This window comes from Lacerta agilis, chromosome 4 (assembly GCF_009819535.1).
Source record: "Lacerta agilis isolate rLacAgi1 chromosome 4, rLacAgi1.pri, whole genome shotgun sequence".
Classification (NCBI taxonomy): Eukaryota; Metazoa; Chordata; class Lepidosauria; order Squamata; family Lacertidae; genus Lacerta; species Lacerta agilis.
This window is the reverse complement of record NC_046315.1, coordinates 79,902,165-79,922,104: the sequence shown is the minus strand read 5'-3', so window position 1 is coordinate 79,922,104 and position 19,940 is coordinate 79,902,165. Positions and strand designations below refer to the sequence as shown.

The 19,940-nt window shown below is 43.6% G+C and overlaps 1 protein-coding gene across 1 annotated transcript; it reads right to left on the bottom strand.

Annotated features, from left to right (window-relative positions):
• Nucleotides 1-22: 22 nt before the first annotated feature.
• Nucleotides 23-6,485, bottom strand: METTL21C (methyltransferase like 21C). Its single transcript, XM_033147790.1, has 5 exons — nucleotides 6,406-6,485; nucleotides 4,639-4,757; nucleotides 3,342-3,484; nucleotides 1,815-1,932; nucleotides 23-1,104 (listed from the first exon to the last, which is right to left on the bottom strand). Exons 2-5 carry the CDS (start codon nucleotides 4,745-4,747, stop codon nucleotides 710-712), a joined length of 765 nt encoding a protein of 254 aa, XP_033003681.1. The 5' UTR covers nucleotides 4,748-4,757; nucleotides 6,406-6,485; the 3' UTR covers nucleotides 23-709.
• Between the last annotated feature and the right edge of the window lie 13,455 nt (nucleotides 6,486-19,940).

The window sequence follows — 19,940 nt, the reverse complement described above, 5'->3', positions numbered from 1 at the left end:
TTTTCAAGACTATACCTAAATGCTATTTTCAGAGCTGATGGAGGGAGGACACCTAATCTAGTTTATATGACTTCATGGAGGCCAAGTAAAAAGTTACATTTCAGCATTGTAGCAAATATTGGTCACTGCGTATATTATATATGCCTCTTATCGAGACAACGATTTGGCACTGCTTATAGAACCAGAGGACTTTTAAAAGGACTCTATAAAGCTATAGCATAGTAGCCCCATTACCTGGAATTGGTGTATCCTTGTAGAAGCACAACCGTAAATTTTAATCTGAAATTCTGTGGCTTCATTACACTACAGTTTATGGAGTAAAATGGTCCTCCTTTCTGTTTCTAGCAACAGGATGTGGGGTTAAGCTTTCAAGTCCAATTAAATCAGTTTTATGGAAAAACCCAGGGCATAACATCATGGGTAGCTCCAAAAGGATGCAGTTTGGTGGTGGTCAAACATGTTCTGTTAATCATCTGGGGCAACAGCTGCATAAGGAGCAGGAGAGCATTTACTAAAATCCACTTATTTGACCCCTGTTGCATACGGTCCTGCTTTTTTCGGATTATCCATTATTGGGAAATAGAATCCCAAAGCTAACTTGAATGCGCCAGGCTGTTGTAAAGAAGTGGCTAATTAACATATTTTTAAAACTACAGCTTTGTAAACTTTTAGGCTGCATCTGTTCTAGATTCTGGCACTCTTCCGGATCTTAATTTTCCCTTACTGTGCCTTTGAACAACTTGACATTTGACTCTGGAAATTCTGCTAGCTGCGTGATATTGAGAATGTTACCAACTCTGTCCAAAAAATCGTAATCTGTGCTGAATCTGAATTTGTTTGCCCATAACAAGATTGTCCCAGGCTGGCAAAAGTAGCCTATGGTGACTAACAGAGCTTCAAGAGCTGTGTGGTGGTACACAAGATCAGTAGCCACAATAAAATCATAGCGATGGGTTGATTTGGGGAAGTCTGCGTGGAGATTCTCTCCCCAAACCAGCTTTCTTACTTCAGGCTTGTGAACGTTCAGGTTGCGTGTGTTTCTTGAAATATTGAACTCCATATTTTCAAGGACCTCAGGCAAGTCAGTAGCTGTCACAAAAGCACCTGAAAGAGAATAAAAATAATTCGTCTTCCTTGATAACCTGAAGAGAGGCAAGGCAGTTCTCTGTTTACATTTTTGCTGTTCAGTGATGTAATCATTACCGACTCACTAGGCTTTTTGTCCTCTGCAGGAACAAGCAGCCATTGCAGTCTCTGGATAAAACTGCAGGACACCCTCTGGCTAGAACAAATCATAGAAATCCAAAGACTAGCACTGTAATCCATTTACTGCACTGGCACATTTTAAAGGAGAATTTACTATAGATGAGGCGAGCCGGAAGTTTTGTGTCTGAAGAACATTTTGGAAAGGTTCTATTTCAGACTAGCAAAGTTGTTTGGGCAACACCTACGTGTTAATAAATGGAGCAATTCTCTTTTGGGAAATCAAAGCCTGTTTTGGACTGTCTCCTACTGCACTTGGTTATATTCATTGCCAGATAAATGAAGTTAAGGCACAAAACAAATAGATTTCAGAAAGCTTTTTGTAATTACACTTACTCACCAAGTTAAGCTGTTAGCCCATTTTAGGCTTCGTATGGCATCCTGTGTCTAGGAAGGAGGTTGTGGGTAGACAGCATTGTCAAAATGCTATTCAGGTGTTTGGGACTCGAAAGTACTGGGTAATGTGAATAGGTAGGAACTGTGTGTAAAATGTGCAACAAGAAGCAACACACACAAACACATGCATAAATACTCTTCAGAAAATTACCAACCTAGTATACTTGCCACAATGGACACCAGGCCTGTCCCAGCTCCCAGTTCAAGTAACTTCTTGTCTCGGAGACTGATTTCCTGTTGATTTGATTCCAAGTACTGACACAGAGCAAGAGCCTAAAAAAATTAATTTGTCTTCAGAATTTGGAAGGTGCTAATGTTTAGAACCTAATCTAGCTGCAATTGTGTGTGTGTGTGTGTGTGTGTGTGTGCATGTGCATCCCATGATTTCAGCATGCAAAATCACAAACGATACCCTCTGTGTAGTAAGTTCAATGCAAGCTCAGTCCAAAAGCAAATGATGAAAGGGGGAAGGCTGCGTTGTGATGGATTAATCCCTTCAGCCTCCCCAGTGCTTTTTCCTCCTTACTGCACTCAGTACTAGGCTTGGGCGATGTATCGATACATTTCCTGGAACCTATTTTAATTTAAAGTCACGAGAGCAGTTTTGGAATTTCCAATCACCCACCCTGGTTTCAGTGATACGTGCCAGATCAGCCTCCTCTTCCATAATCAGGTCATGGATAAGGGACATCTGCAGGTGAGGCAGTGGAAGTGCAGGATCAGTGTCTTGCCTCGGTAATAGACTGGATGAGAGCCAACAAACTGAAACTCAATCCAGATAAGACGGAGGCACTGTTGGTGGTTCCCTAGACCAGATGGGTGGGAGATCGCCTGCTCTTGATGGGGTTACCTATCAGGGAAATAGTGGAGGGAAGGAAGTGGCACTCCCGGGAGCTGCATGGCGAGAGACCATCGGGGCAAGCCGTGGCTGGCAGTTCCAGGGAAACTCTGCGTTGCCCTGCCATGCGGCGACCAGGCTAATGCACTCTGCCCAGAGCAGCGCTGCCCTCCCAGACCCGACAGAAAGGCAGAAGCTGTGCACAGTGAGGCCAATTGTCTTCATGGCCCACAACAGACTTCTTCCCCGCCTCCTTTCTGACAAGGTAATATTACGAAGCAACTAGCATGAGTTTGACCAAACTGCGGGAGGCAGTGAAAGATAGGCGTGCCTGGCGTGCTCTGGTCCATGGGGTCATGAAGAGTCGGATACGACTGAACAACAACATATTACGATTTTGGAAAGCAGATATCGCCCAGCCTTATTCAGTACTGATGTAGCATTGATTAACCATGCAGCCGATATCACAGCTGCGGATGTGTAAAGCCATAGATTCAATGAATCCATTTAATCTACCCTGGACTGTAGGGAGGTTGAGAACGCAGTCTTATCTTGTTCAGTGGAGTTAACCACATACCCAGTATCGGGTGCTCAATGAACTCTGCCTTTATGAGCACAGAGTTGATTTTTACCCCCATAAATGTGCTGGGACCACAAGGCCATAAGCGACGCAAGCAAAGGAAAAGCGGTGGCTCCCTGCAGCTGGAGGGCTTGGCGGACATAGCCTTCTGATGACCCTTTCCAACTCTTAAGATCCTAAAACAAGGCATCGAGGAAAGTGAGGCGCTTCATTATCTTACAGAAGCTTACTCGCGAGGTGTTGTTTTCCCTGTGTGAAACTTACGCCAGGCCATACTACGGCTCCGAAGTTTTCGATGGACTCTTGAATGGTGATCTGGTGGCCAGCGTAGCAGTAATGTTCTTTGTCGAAATAGGGAGAGGCCTTGGGAACCCATTTCTGTAATATTTTGAACACACGGGGCAGTCCTGCGGGGAGAGAGGTCAGCAATAGTCATCTGTGAACGTAAGAGGGTGCAGGAATTGAAACAAAATGGGCTGTGCTTTGTTGGGGGTGCTTAGAAAGCCGATCTTGGTAAAAAAAAAAAAAACCTCACAAAGAGCTGCAAATCTTAGCGTGCCTATACAGTTTCCTGCAATACACTGACACAAAAATGTTTATGTAGACTTATCTCAAAGCTGGCATCTTACGGTAGCCACTTCTGCATTGCATATAATGGCATGCAGCCTTCACAAAAGAGGGCATGGATTTGCATATGCTAATATGTGTGTGTGTGTGTGTGTGTGTGTGTGTGTGTGTGTACAAAATCAGAAATGTAAATGCAACCTTCCATAGACATCTGAAGGCAGCCCTATATCGGGACCTTTTTGATGTGTGATGTTCCTTTATGATGTTGGTGTGCTATTTTATATCATGTTGGAAGCAGCCCAGAGTGGCTGCTGCGGCAACCCAGTCAGATGGGTAGGGTACAAAAAATTAACAACAAGTAACGTAGATACATCTCATCACAATTGGAAAGGTTCTGGCTGTAGACCCATCTGCCTATTCATTCTGCAGCATAGGAGCGAACAGTTGACAAAGCCCTGCTCTTCCTTCTTGCCTTTTATTTATTTTTAAACTTGGTGTGGACAGTCCTTCAAACAAAGAACTCCTTCAAGTAGACCACTGTCTGAGATAAACACAGTCCTCCTGGCATCACTTGGCAAATTCAGCCCAAAATTTGAGTATCGCCATGCCTGGAAACTCCAAGGGTTCAAGGCAGGCTGCCCTCAAGCTCCCCTGATTTCCCTGAAAACCATTTAAATGATCTTAAATAAATTTGATTCAACTGTTCCTTACTTTCTAACAGCATAAAACACTTAATCGGCAATCCTACGCAGAATAACCACTGGATAAATGTGCGGAGGCTGGTGTCGTGAATTGCATTGTGCGTTACCACGTCCTCGTTGAAAACATAAAGGACAAGTGTTCCCAAAGACTCATTTTGCAGCAGGACGAAAACGACAACAGGGTTGCTTTATTTAATACTTGGGAGCTGATGAGAGCAATTGATTTAGAAAAGAGAAAAAAAACTTGGGTAGGGTTGAGTGGGTGAAAGCGATACTGTCTTATAAAGGGAAACCTGGGTCAGATGCAAGGGAGCAGCCATTGTCTCCTTCCTCCAAGTGTTCCTCGTCCTCCATTATTCCTTGGTCTGCTTTAGGGAAGAACTGGTGCTGTGTAGAAATCATAGCAGGAATGCTGCAGAAGGAACCACCAAACAAACAAACCAACAAACAAACCATGAGATTTCTGATGGGGAGAGGATAGTTCCCGACTTTTTTTCATTTTACCCTTTGAGGAAAAGAAGAAGTTGACTACCAGAAACTTGGCACACGCTACATTAAAACCAGAAACCAGAGTGAAGAGCTTTTCGTCAGTGAAAATCTTCAGACACTTAGTTGGTTTTTGTTTCTGGCATTCATGTTTTGCTCCACCACCAAAGAGCTCAAAGAAGTTTGGGACTGCCTCCGACAGTGGAAGCCGTATAGGCAACAGGTGCTGTTCCAGATATTTCACCTGTTCCCTAATAATGGTCCTTGCCACCACTTCACTTCCCAGAACTAGCTCTGGAGTTTCCAGAGCACATAATGCAGGCAAATACTCAAACCAGCCACTTAACAGCTGAAACAAGCTTAGCATGTAGTTCAGCTTCACCTGTAAAGCTGACAGAACACGGCCTTTCTCTCTGCTATTATTTGACACCCAATCCCCTGAACCTTAGTTTTTTATAGCGACCACTAGGTGTCCTCAAAAGCTTATGTGACAATAGAAACAGATTACATTGGAATCCTAACAAGGTCTACAGAAAAGTCAGTCCTATTGAAGCCAATGGAGCTTACTCTCAAATAAGTGAGGCTAGATTTACGGCCTTTATTTTTAAGGTGCCACAGAACTCTCTCTCTCTGTGTGTGTGTGTGTGTGTGTGTGTGTGTGTGTGTTGCTAGAAAAGACTGTAACAAGGCTACCCCTCTGGAACAGTCATTCAAAGTTGTTTCCATGCCATCTTATATTCCATAATTGTTTAATCTCTATCCAGACTCGAATGGGTTTTTTTTTTAATTTTATGTGGGAGATGGATTGCCATTTGCAAGTGCAGTTTGTGATCTGCGAGTGTTTGTGGCATTCTGCTCGAGAGAGATAACCTCGCGAAGTCAAGTCACTATTTCAGTTAAGGTAGTAACTGAAAAACACTTTGTTAAAATAAAATTTAAAAAAGCCTCCCTAAAGGATAAATGGGCCACTCGAGAAACCATCCTCTCAGGTTCCTGGGCTAGTAGCATGTCTTGACAGAAAAGCACGAGAGATGCTGGTGAAAGTTCACAAGGAAAGTATTCTGCAGAAGCCCCGTTGAAATGAATGGGAAATTTCAATGAGGTTTACACAGGCCGGCTGCTGTCCCATGAACTGTGCCCATAACTCACAGGCTCATCACATAACCCAGTCCTGAGTTCACCTCCTACTTTTTACCTCTCACTTTCTCCTTTGCATGCCTCGTGTGTTCATGCGAGCTCTGTTTGCTTTGGAGGCTGTGCTTTCATAGCCCTGGGCCTGCCACAGAGTCCCCCATTCACCATAAATCTTCCGGTCCGTTCATTAGTCTTTCGGATTCTAAAACCTCCCTCTGAATTTAAGCTTGCCGCTATCAAGCGATATGTTACTGGTCTCCCGCTACATATCTTGCTTGAACTAACCACCACCTGTTGTGCCCCTTTAATATGTGCCCCTTGATACATCGCACATATTAAAAATAAACATGAAGTTCAAAATGCCCATCGCTTAAGTCTCAGCTCATTCACTTGCCCCTTTGCCGACCATCCCCACGAAAAGGCTAAGGTTACCATTTTACCTGGAAAGTTGTAATTAATCCGGACTCCGGGGATCCAATTCCTAAGCTGAGAGATTTTTCAACCAGCTCGGTGCCTTTTATAGCGAAGGTGTGCCAAGTGTGGGGTGGGTACTGGGGAAGGGGGCGGGCCCTAGACCATTTAGGGATGAAAACCTTTGAATGAAGAGAGTCCCTGTCGTGGTTTCCATTCTCTGTGCTGAAGTAGTAAGTGACGATTGTGATATGAACTTAACTGATATGATATGACTGGCTATGTGCATGTTATGGGTATATTAAAATCAGTGGCACGTCTCCCAATAAACATTCCTGCAGAGAAGCTACACCTTAATATCTATCGCAGAGCTGTATATTCCAGCAAGCTATCTGCCGCTGATAGATTCACAAGCTCCAATTCATAATTTTCAATGTACGGAGAGAAAACAGTTTCTCTCTTCCAAATAACATAAAAATATCCAAGGACAAGGATGCGGCTTTTAAGTAGATTTGACACCCGTTCATTCTAATAATGCAAGATCAGATTAAACAGGGCTCTACATATCATAGATTTTTAGAGTCTGAAGGACCCTCAAATGTTAGCTACTCCAACCCCCAGTGGCCTGTGCAGGGATTGGCATGGGATCAATCATTCTCGTGTTTCCACTCATCACTTCCCAGCTAGAATATGTTAGCTGCAGAATTAAGTTTTTGATACAATTTGGAATTTTGTTGGGGACAAACCACGTGCTTTTAACCAACTCCCTTTGTGTGGTGTAGTGGTTAAGAGTGGTAGACTCGTAATCTGGGGAACCGGGTTCGCGTCTCCACTCCTCCACATGCAGCTGCTGGGTGACCTTGGGCTAGTCACACTTCTCTGAAGTCTCTCAGCCCCACTCACCTCACAGAGTGTTTGTTGTGGGGGAGGAAGGGAAAGGAGAACGTTAGCTGCTTTGAGACTTCTTCGGGTAGTGATAAAGCGGGATATCAATTCCAAACTCCTTCTTCTTCTCATGTCCTGGCACCAGTTGTTTGTTGTGCATTTCATTTCGCAGCCAATTCGGACATTTCAGGACCCTCCTGAGAAGCAACATTGAGTGTGTCTTGTTGACTGTACCTTTAAACTAAGCTAGCATGCCATGAATTTCTGGCAATCTCTATTCTGGGCCAAAGAGACCGATTCTTAACCAAATTGGGAATATTTTTGAAAGTGTTATCTGCATTAAGATGATTCATTTTCTGGTTTAACCATTTGTTTCTTGTTGTAATCAGTCTTTTGTTGTTGTTGTTGTTGTTTGTTGTTGAATTGCTGGTTCAGATTTTAATATTTTGGGTATTTGTTGCCAGTGCTTTAAAGAAAGGACATAGCACCTATCAATGGGAGTATGTAACATACCGGTACTCATTATGTATTACGTTCACAGTGTGCCATTCTTCTGCAGAATTCAAGGCATGCTGCAGATTGTTCTGAACAGCCTCCTACCTAGGCACAGAGTGGACCTAGACCTCATGCACAGCTCCAACATTAAGGGCCTTTGTGTTATCCCCTGATGCCACTGGAACAAGAAATATTTGTACACAGAGAGTGTGCCCTGTTTTCTAGTACAGAGAGTAGCATTCCTAACGGGCTCAGTGTAATTAATTTATCACATCTTTTGAACGCACAGATCTTCAGGGTAACTCCATGGGTCTTGTCTGCCAAAGGTGATGGATATAGTCAAATTCTCCCAGAGGCAGCTGCCCACCACCAAGGAGTACAGAGGCACACAGAGGAGATGGCGCTGCAGCCCAAAGCAGCTGTCCTGGGCACCCCCACAGACACGGACTAGCAGACAAAGGCAAAAGCAAAACTGCTTTGGACCTATGGGGTGGTGGCCGGACAGCCCAGGCACATTGTGGATTGGCTGGTGGGCTAAGACCATCAATGGTGCCCTCTGGAAGCTTCGCCCCGGGCAAAATTAATCGCCAAACGCCTTTAGTTTTGGCACTTTCCCCCAGCAACTGACCTAGCCAAGTGAGCAAGTGGCCTACTGCTCCACCAACATTTTTGTTCCTTCTACGGTAGCCCAAATAATCTATCTGCATTTTGGTCAGTGATGGAGAGCTGCACTAAAAAATGTGACATGAACAAATTGTTGGTGTGAAGGCATATAAACGTTTTACAATGAATACTCGTGGCCATGTGACCACCCCGCGAACAATCAGAGCAAACACTCAGCAAATGCTAGATATGGGTGTTGCCATTTTCAGGTGGGATTCAACTTCAGCCATGCAATAGCAAACTCTGGTGGTGTAATTGTGGTTAACTGAGATGCCCTGTGCAACAAACCTGCTCCCCTAAAAGACAAGGCTTTCCGCAATATGAAAAGTGACGAGAAAATGCACTGGAATGTGTGGAATAACATTTCTTCGCGCAATGTCATACAAACTTCCCACAAACAGATTGGCATGGATGCTCGTTAAATAGTCCACATTGCCTGATCTCCCTGCAAACAAATTGGGATGAATGCTCAATAAACAGGATGTCTGGAATTGCCCACAATTTAACATCTGAGAAGGCTTTGTGTGAAAAAGTAAGAACATCATCCGCTTAACAGGCAACAGTTTTACTGCCGCTGCTGCTTCGGCTAAGTGACTCCTTCCTTGGCCCAGCAAGCAGAGACTACTGAACCACACTTCCCTGCTGCAGTGATTGCTCTTGAATTGTTATCATAGCCATAGAGTGGGTTTGGTTGTTTTTGCTATCTCATTGGCCAGGTAGGAAAAGTCTGCCTACCATCTGAGTCTTGACTTGACAATCTTCTTTCTCTCTTAATCTCCGCCTTCTGGTGCTAGTTTCATGATTTTTCATGGTAGGCAGATTCTAAATGATATCCCCTGAACATTTAAGAAGTAATTTCTGTAACAAATTTAAGCATTGGTTGAGGAGGGGGGCAAGCAGGAATATTTAGCGAGGCAGGTCTCCCAGCTCCTCTCCGGCTACGGCCTGCCCAACCTGTCTCTCATGTCCAAATTGCTCTTGAATTCATCCAAAAAGTGCAATTCTGCAGTGGCTTCCTCCTCCTGCTCTGAAGAATAGATTGTGTATGACTATAGTTTGTACCTGTAGCAGCAGCTAGCAGATCACTTTTACATTCCATGCAATCAACGTGTATTCGTGAGCAACTGTGTAAGGGCGGTGTTAGTTTTTGGACCCTGCACCAAACTCACAGTGGGAATAATGTAACTTCATACAAAATTCTGCATTGTCTAGTAGTCTAACTCCATTGCCATGAGCCTGCCAAAGATCAACACATATACACCAGATCTCAATGTGCCAAGAGACTAGATGTACCACTAAAAGATAAATGAGTAGCTCCAGAAATTCATCTGAGGGGTGCAGGGCTTGTTTCCTCTGCAACCAAAAAAGGAAGCAAGGCACCTGTCCCACTACTAGCCTGGGGTAATCCATCCATCCCTTACCTAGGGATGGGCAAATATGCCAATTTTGCTTTCAGGTTTTCTCTCTTTTTTAATAATCTGAGTTATCTTCTCCACATTTTCACTTCAGTTTGCAGTTTTTAGAAAAGCTGTGCAACGTCATCAGTATTTTTGTGAGAATTTCTGCTCCTGTACACATTTTGTATGTGATTTTTCTAATTGCAACGCAATTCCCTCAAACTTGGCACATTTTTGTATGTTCTTTTCACTAATATATGCACTTTTAGTATATGCATTTTTGTACTACGTTACTTGGTTGGGTGACTGCATTGCTGGATTCCAGGCCCCCCAAGTGCCTCTATTTTCCAGGGACAGTTCCAGATTTACAGAAACCTTCCTGGTTTTCTGATCTAATCCCAGAATGTCCCGCTTTTCCTTAGGACATCCCTATTTTCATTAGAGAAGTGTTGGAGGGTATGGAGTTATGCAACCCCTGAGCCAAGGAGATAAGTAACTAAACAACCTTTAGAAGGATTTCTGAAAGCAGCCCTTTATAGGGATGCTGTTTAATGTTTTTATATATGTTGGAAGCTACCCAGAGTGGCTAGTGCAACCCAGTCAGATGGGTGGAGCAGTATTGTTACTAAATTTTGTTGTTGTTGTTTAGTCGTGTTCAACTCTTCGTGACCCCATGGACCAGAGCACGCCAGGCACGCCTATCCTTCACTGCCTCTCGTAGTTTGGTCAGACTCATGTTGGTAGCTTCGAGAACACTGTCCAACCATCTCATCCTCTGTCGTCCCCTTCTCCTTGTGCCCTCCATCTTTCCCAACATCAGGGTTTTTTCCAGGGAGTCTTCTCTTCTCATGAGGTGGCCAAAGTACTGGAGCCTCAACTTCAGGATCTGTCCTTCTAGTGAGCACTCAGGGCTGATTTCTTTAAGGATGCATAAGTTTGATCTTCTTGCAGTCCATGGGACTCTCCAGAGTCTCCCCCAGCACCATAATTCAAAAGCATCAATTCTTCGGCGATCAGCCTTCTTTATGATCCAACTCTCACTTCCATACATTGCTACTAGGAAAACAAACTTAGTTGGTCTCTAAGGTGCTACTGGAAGGAATTTTTTTATTTTATTTTGTTCTGTGAGGTGAGTGGGGCTGAGAGACTTCTAAGAAGTGTGACTAGCCCAAGGTCACCCAGCAGCTGCATGTGGAGGAGCGGAGACATGAACCCAGTTCACCAGATCCTTCCAGTGAGCACTCAGGGCTGATTTCCTTCAGAATGGATAGGTTTGCTCTCTCAAGAGTCTCCTCCAGCACCATAATTCAAAAGCATCAATTCTTTGGCGATCAGCCGAATTGTTATTAAATAAGATGTCCCTATGTTCATCAGAGAAATGTTGGACGATATGAAATTCTAGTAAGTGCAAGTTCTGAAGGATGGCTGCGTTCGCTCTGCATGTTGTTTGGGAAAGTACAAATTAAGTTTGTTTTAAAATGCAAATAGAATTAAAGTTCTCATCCATTCACACCTGTATCTAATCAAGGGAGTCACTTAAACCTCAAGCTACAGCGAACCCCACCCACCAAGCACTGGATATGGTTGCATATTTTCCTCCGAGAGTATCTAAACCTAAGCAATATGTTTCATTTAATTTTATTGCTGCCTATAAAAACATTTGCTTTCTGTGAAACGTATTTTTCCAGAGGCGATGAAAGAGAGGGCCCAGCAGAGATGCTCTGGGGATTTAGCTTAGAATTTTGGCAAACCTCATGTCGTCAAGCTATTTGTGCATGATGGGAGTAACACAGCGTGACAATAATATGGTAGGAATTAAACAGGCAACAGTTATATGTTCTGGAGAACACGAGTAATCTTTATGGAGATTGAGGCTGCAACCCAATACTCACCTGGGAATAAGGAGAGGCAGCGGGGGGTTTTGACGTTCCTAATATTGAAGAAGAATGCTAGATATGGTTTCATTGTTGATTATTCTGAAGGTGGCCACTTTTACTGTAATGTTGCATGATCTCTGGAAAGTGAGAAAATTTGGGAACCAAAGATGACTCATCCTCCCAGCTGAGGGGAGGGGGTTGACGAAGTTGGGTGTGCATGTCAAGGAATAGCAGAATCGCAGAAAGGGACCAGGAAGGAACAGGGACAGACCATATAACAGGGAGACACTGGTGGAGGAAGAGGAGTGCGGGGGGGGGAGCGCACTGCCCTTGGCAGCGTGATCCTGGCAGGGTGCCATCGTGGCTGCCACCCTGCCCCGCCCCCGCAGGCAGCACGCCCGGCCCCACCCGCTCTCCACCCCACCCCACCCCGGTGCCGGAGCATGAAGCTCCGCCACTGCATGGAGAAGAGCTCCCGAAATGTGGAAAGTTTGAAAAGTACTGTAAAATAAAATGAGAAAGTACTGCGGCATGAAATCATAGTGGATGGAGAATGGGTTAAATGCTACATTCCCTAAATTATAATGTTGTGTGTTGTCGAGATCCTATAGGTTGTGTTAATAAGCTGGCATTTGAACAGGCATTGTGAGGAAAATACGGCTAATTTGAAGGAATGGCATTTAAAACCACGGTTGGGGTTACTTATGAATATGTTTCAGCGGGAGGCAATTTCTGTAGATGGAAATTGCACTGCATATATTTATCCAACTCCTATAACATTACACGCAGTAGTTTTTAGATCTTTAGTCACCCGGATACCACAATGTCAAATTTATGCTGGGGATAAATCAATAAACAAGTCACACTACCGGAGCATTGCTCAAACTCCTATGACCAAAGCCTAAATCTTTCCTGAACCAATGCCAGGGTTATGAACTGAGAGATGTGAATAGCCATCTCTTGCCCCTCAAGTGCAATTCCTTATTTAGGCATGTGGCTAGGAATCCAAGTGGATGGCAGAATCCCACATAATTGGCTGTTTGCAGGCATCTCTCCCACAGGAAAATATAAAGCCAGTGCAGACTTCGGGTTAATGGCCTTTATTTGGGAAAGGTGCTCTTCAAAACACAGGTCCTTGTATGCCAAATAAGCTGTATGAGTCTAACTGTAATGCAAGGATTTATGCGAGTTCAGCTGCTGAACAGACAGCAGGTGACGTGTGTCAGTGTGTTTAAAAAGGTGCGCCATCTTAGGAGTTCCTATTGAGGCAGTGCTAATTGAAAGCATGGAGATCACTGTTGGACAGCTCTTTAACTCTGTGATATATTGGGTGCTTTGACTCATTCTTGTCTTCACTGGTTCACAGAGATGGATGAGGGCTTTTCAGAAAACTTCCTGTGCATCTTCTTACGTGCTATGATGCTAAATTGGGTTATTACCAGAAGCCAACATCTGGGGGAAATGCAAGTTAAACTTTGCAGAGCTGCCTGGCATGTTTTCTAGCCATGTTTTCTGACTAGCACTTCCCAATCCTCCGTCTTTGTTTCTTTCAAGATAACTATGCATTAGCATATAAATAGATTGGATTCTAAAATAGATCCTTCCTATTTTTGACTTTTGGGAACATTTACATGTCACAGCAACTTTATTCCGAATACGTGGGAAATTGGATGACTGGTGTTTAGATAAAAACGGTTCTGCAAAATGTTTGGGGTTGCCAGCTTTTGTTCTGGAAGGGCTCCTACGCCTTTAATTGATGCATGGCATACCATAATTCACTAGCTTGCACTTTTCCTGGCACATGGGGGGGGAGAGCCCTGTGGTGCCTGCAGCATGCTTTTTGGGCATGGAGGGGGAGGAGGGTTCCCCACATCAAGAAAAGCAGTCCTTGTTTTGCAAGTATGCAAGGCTCGGGAGCCCTGAAAGGAAAAGAAGTTGGCAGTCTTACTCTTGATTTGGATGCCGAGTAAAAATGTATTTTACAAAGTCTCCAGTTTTGCTGAAAATGCACAGCAAAAGCATCTGAAACGTTTATATCTGGCAGACCTTGAGAGCTGTCGTTTAAATTGTCTATTAATAGCACTGAAGCGGCAGGTAGACAGAATGACTGGCTTTAGCAAAGCACTCTGCTCCGCTCCGATTCCCATGCGATGTCACTGGCCCCACTGGTGAAATATTACCAGCAGAGCTAACAATGAAAACCAACATGCATTTCAGATATGTTGTTCCTTTGATCTCATTATTTCCAATCTGGCAAAGAAGAGTAATATGGTATTTAAGGCTTATGGAAAGTGAGCTGGTTATCCTAACAGCTGTTTAGGAAGATAAAGTGGGGGAAAGCAGAAGTAATTTCATTACAGCATTAGTAGGGAAATGCATAAAGAGAAAGTGAAGAGCCCACCAAGTATCTTTCAAGGTGAAAGATTTTTGAAACGGGATGCCAAAGGTTTTCAGAATTTTTTGTAATGCATGCAGTGCAGATGCAAATTTAGCTGTCTGTGCACTGTGAACAGCACCATAATTCAAAAGCATCGATTCTTCGGCGAAAGAAGACTGATCGCCAAAGAATTGATGCTTTTGAATTATGGTGCTGGAGGAGACACTTGAGAGTCCCGTGGACTGCAAAAAGATCAAACTTATCCATCCTTAAAGAAATCAGCCCTGAGTGCTCACTGGAAGGACAGATCCTGAAGTTGAGGCTCCAGTACTTCGGCCACCTCATGAGAAGAGAAGACTCCCTGGAAAAGACCCTGATGTTGGGAAAGATGGAGGGCACAAGGAGAAGGGGACGACAGAGGATGAGATGGTTGGACAGCGTTCTCGAAGCGACTGGCATGAGTTTGGCCAAACTACGGGAGGCAGTGGAGGATAGGGGTGACTGGCGTGCTCTGGTCCATGGGGTCACAAAGAGTCGGACACGACTGAACGACTGAACAACAGCACTGTGAACAACTGGAGAGATGCTCCTAGGCAGGGTTTTGGTTTTTTTAAGTTTCATGTGTGCATGTTTAACCTACCTGAACCGAATGCCAGGTCTCACTCCAACCCTCTACTTGTCTGCCAAGAGATTGGTGGGCAAATCAGCAATATAGATCATTGCTTCTCCAGACAGTTAAATGAAAGGTCTGGTGTAATAAAAATATAATGTATGGGTACAGGAGTCTACAAAAACAACAGAAAGGCTTAATGTGGTATGCGAGGAGGATTCAAATGCATTGCTTTCAGTGGTCCAAGACATATTAATAGAGATCTCTTAGGGCAGTTTTAGCAAAAGCAAGACAGAATTATTTCAGAAATGCATTTGTTTATTCTATGTAAAGTAAGTTCAGTCGAGGCATAGGAAAACTCAGCCCTCCTGATGTTTGGGGACTACAATTCCCATCATCCCTGACCACTGGTCCTGTTAGCTAGGGATGATGGGAGTTGTAGTCCCAAAACATCTGGAGGGGCGAGTTTGCCTATGTCTGGTTAAGTCTATCAAACAGTAGGTTTGCTGGGGTGTGTATGGAGGGAATGAGTGGGATTGCAGTGTAGCAAGTACATACTGTGATTATGTAATGGAAGAAGGTTAGAAAAATGAATCAAAACTATTATCAATATTGGATGGAGAAAATAAAGATTGCAGGGCAAAGATAATGCCTTTTTTTCTTTGTAGCTGCTCATCTGGTAGTAGCAGAGGCAGAGGAGCAGGTACCAATAGCACTGAGGAAACATGTTTAACTAGAAATAATAATCATGCAGATACAGAAGGCTAAAGGAGATACAGAACTTGAGAATACTTTGCATGATCTTACAGTATTTGTGAACAGGGGAAACCTCAGTTGAACACCAGCAATGAATGACTTCCAGACTTCCTCTTTACAGAGTATTCATCTTGATTTCTTGGGTGGGGGCAGCAGAATTAGATGGCGCTGCGGAATTATGGAGCACTCGTTCTGATTTGTTGGACAGGAAGTTTGCACCAATAAATTTTAATCCCACTCTTTCCAGTCCATTTGGCTAACACGTTCAAAACAAACTCAAAGAATTCTGGGAACTGTAGTTTAGCCCAGACAGACATATAATCCCCAGCACCCACAACAAATTACAGTTCCCAGGATTCCTTGGGGGAAGTCATGTGCTTCAGATGTATGGTATATACCGGTATGCAGCCTGCCACTCTTCTTACCGCAATATGGGAGGGAAGTGGGTTTGCTCAAATAGTGACATTCCGGAAGTGCCGTGGGTAACTAGGGAACAACCTTAGAGGGCGAGTTTTTACTAGTTCTATTTATTTCAGGTGGCAAAAAGACAAATGAATATTGAACTTGGGGGGGGGGTGCTCTTATGCCATTAAAACCCCTTCTGTGAATAAATTAATGAAGTAGCAGAAGAGAAAAGAAAAGGAGCTGGTCTGTCTAGTTCAGTATTGTGTAAACCGGAAGGCAATGGTTTTCCAGGGTTTCTAGTATTTCCCTGCCCTGTCTGGAGATGCTTCAGACTAAAACTGGGACCTTTTGCATGCAATGCATGTTCTCTGCCACTGAGCTGCAGCCTGCAAGTACCTCCCACATCACACCGCAGAAAGCTTAATTTAAACCATATGGTAAACATATGTGAACAGGTGCAGCATTTCTTCCTGTTTCTTTTCTGTCCAACTTGCATTCCAGCGGGTTTCTAAACCTATTTCTAAACCAGAAAGGGTATGTATGTATCATATCATCGTATTATATCCACTGTAATAAAAAATCTGACCTTAGAGAAGGCCGCATATTCAAGGCCAAAACCTCTCCAGTCGCTTAACGGTAACTTGTTGGCTCAAAGGCAACAAATTTAAAGACCAGTCCCAAATTGCAACCCCCCCCCCCCCCCGCGCATTTGGAACGTTACATGAAAAATATCGAGCCACAAGTTTCCCAGGGCTGCGGTCATTTCCAGAGTATGAACCAGAAACATGAGACGGGTCGTTCTTGGAATGCAGCGTAAAATTTATGATGCTAATAAGGTGTTAGGTTGCCTCGCCCTCGCGTTTGTCAGCTCCCTAACTCCGGTGGAACAGTGTTCTATCGTTTCTGCACATTGGCGCATGGCACCCCTGAGCTGCGTTTTGCCAGGGAACTGCTTTTAAAAAATAAGATCCTGCTTTGTGGCATGTTGCATATGCAGCAAAATTCTGCAAGGCCAGAGTGCAAAGCCCTTCTGGAGGCAGCTGTAAAGATCTCTCGGGTTAGATCTGCTTCCCCACGTTCCCAGAAAGCAGGAGGGTTAGTGGATGAAAGTCCAGTGGATGCCATTGCAACCGCTATGGCAACGTATCAGGTTTGTCTCATAGTATATAACAAGGCTGTTGAAGTTTGCCTTCCTCCAGAGTTACAAATCATAGAACGGAGCTAACAGTTACGTTCTTGCGCATATAAACCTCCAACATTTTATAAACATAGTGGAGTGAACAAAAGCAATCAGTCGTTAATATGGTGGGAAATACTAATGAAAACAGGGTGCATACCCTCCAACATTTCTCCAATGAAAATAGAGATATTATTATTATTATTATTATTATTATTATTATTATTATTATTATTATTATATTTTACTACCCCACCCACCAGACTGGGTTGCCCTAAATAAATAAAATAAAATAATTTTAGCCATAAATCCATGGTTAAACTGGACTTTACAGTTGTTCATTTAAATGCTCACCAATTTGATTAGCCTGTGCAGTTTAAGATATAATAAACCCAAACTCAGGAATGCACAACGTCTCTCACAATTCCATAGGGTTGCCATATTTCAAAAAGTGAAAACCAGGACATCCTGACCTTTATTATTATTATTATTATTATTATTATTATTATTATTATTAAGGAAACCCTCCAAAATTGTTGAAATTTTATAAGGAAAACCGAAAAGATATTGAGCTTCTCTAAGATCGATTCACTTGTTTAAGATCCAGGACAAAGCACTGCCTTTCGGAACCCCCCACCCCACCCTGGTAATGTCTGGATGAATGGCAGCCCTGCAGAGCCAATGTGGTGTAGTGGTTAAGAGCGGTAGACTTGTAATCTGGGGAACCGGGTTCGCGTCTCCGCTCCTCCCCATGCAGCTGCTGGGTGACCTTGGGCTAGTCACACTTCTCTGAAGTCTCTCAGCCCCACTCACCTCACAGAGTGTTTGCTGTGGGGGAGAAAGGGAAAGGAGAATGTTAGCCGCTTTGAGAATCCTTCGGGTAGTGATAAAGTGGGATATCAAATCCAAACTCTACTTCTTCTTCTTCTCTTCTTCATGTGAAAGCAGAACAGGATAGTGGGGTTGCACTTCTAGCATGACACCTGGGGTGGTGTTCATACCATTCCCGCCCCCCGCAATGCATATACCGTATATATGGCAGCAACCTCCATTTCAAGTTGAATTGACAGATTTCACAATCCTAACAGGATATGTTACTATTCTTACTAAAGCTACAAGAGTTAACGGGCAGATAAAAATATTAAAATCACAGGCAGATGGTGGCTGTACCTCTAAACAAGTATAAATATACGTTTCCTAGTCCACTTATAAGATGCATCGTTTTCTTAGAAAGAAGTTGGTTGCCAGAGTTTATCAACGATTCTTCCTATTTGTCCTAAGTATCCTTGACCACATAACAGACTGTAAGTTAATCTTCAGGTTCAGTGCAAGTGAATACCAGAAAAGAAAAACGGCTTAGACAGTTTATGATCAGCAACTCAAATTACAGTCTTGGAAGTCCTCTCCAGCACTGCACCATTTCAAATAAACAGTGTGATAGCATATTTACAAAGTGAGGAATGGTTTTTCATTTCAGCATAGAGGCCAACTCAGAAATTGCAAGGAAAACTTCGTGGCATCATATGAGAGACAGCAGACTGAAGTCTGCCTTGCCCAGTAAGGTTAATAATTTCCCATTCTCTTCTACCTGACCAAAATGGAAAATAGTTATATATCTTTGTGTGTTCCTACTTCTCAGCTTGAGATTGCTTTGGAATACAAGTTCAACCAAATGTCACTTTTGTGCTGGTTGCCAAGTTTTGTTTTATGGGCACCCAATCTTGTGCTCAAACCAGGAGCCTAACACATTCAACCAGTCTTGAGGTGATTCAAACTACAATTAATCCAGGACACAGCTGCCAGACTGGTGACTGGGAGTGTCCACTAGGACTGTGTAACACCAATCCTAAAAGATCTGCATTGACTCCCAGTACATTTCCGAAGACAATTCAAAGTGTTGGTGCAGATTTTTAAAGCCCTAAACGTCTTTGGCTCTGTATACCTGAAGGAACGTCCCAACCCCTGTTGTTTAGCTGGGATGCCAAGATCTAGCTCCGAGGGCCTTCTGGTGGTTTCCTCACTGCCAGCAATGAAGTCAGGTTATAGGGAACCAGACAGAGGGTCTTCTTGGTAGTGGGGCCCACCCTTTAAAGGTCAGAACCAACACTTTGAATTGTGCTCAGATCCATGCACATCCATGTGGAATCTACACACACATGAATAAACATTCTGAAAATGTTTTAAAGTGTGTTTTTTTAAATGTTGAATTTTCCGTAAGGCTCACCATTGCCATCTAGTGTCACATTGTATATTGCACTTAAAACACACTTAAGATGTGTCATTTGCAACTGTATAGCTGAGTCCCCAGTGTTACATGGCCCCAGTGGCCACTCCCAGTCACTGCATTCTGGATTAGTTGTAGTTTCCAGGTTACCTTCGAAGGGCTGCCCAATGTAGACCGCATTGCAGTAGTCCAAACAGGAGATAACTAGACCATGCACCACTCTGGCGAGACGGTGTGTGGGCTGGTAGGGTCTCAGCCAGCATACCAGGTGGAGCTGCTAGTCATCTTTGCTAACCCCAAGAAGTGCATGAAGGCCTTGCTAGGGAAAAAGAGAGGATATCCACGAGTAGGCCTGGCTTATCCTCTGGTAGTGATATTTTGCTTGTACAGTACAGATTTGCAGTGTGTCAGACCCATTGCAACTCAAACACATGCTTCTGAGAAATGCTAATAATTATGGGATGTTGACTGTGCAGTACTCTGCAATGCTGAACTAGAGAGGCTGCTAATAGCAGACATACAGGTGAACCTCGTCCCAGTTTCTTGTTTGATTCCAGAATGTCCCGTTTTTCCTTAGGATGTCTCTATTTTCATTGGAGAAATGTTGGAAAGTAGGGAGTTATCATACCCCCGAGCTGTCTGAAGGCAATCCTGTATAGGGAAGTTTTATAATGTTTTATTGTGGTTTTTTTATATGT

Excerpts from the sequence above, each read along its gene's own strand:
- METTL21C (XM_033147790.1), bottom strand. The coding sequence starts at position 4,747 with ATGATTTCTACACAGCACCAGTTCTTCCCTAAAGCAGACCAAGGAATA. Across the intron at positions 3,485-4,638 it reads CTCCCTTGCATCTGACCCAG|GACTGCCCCGTGTGTTCAAA; the intron begins GTTTCCCTTTAT and ends CTCTCCCCGCAG. Across the intron at positions 1,933-3,341 it reads GAGCCGTAGTATGGCCTGGC|GCTCTTGCTCTGTGTCAGTA; the intron begins GTAAGTTTCACA and ends TAATTTTTTTAG.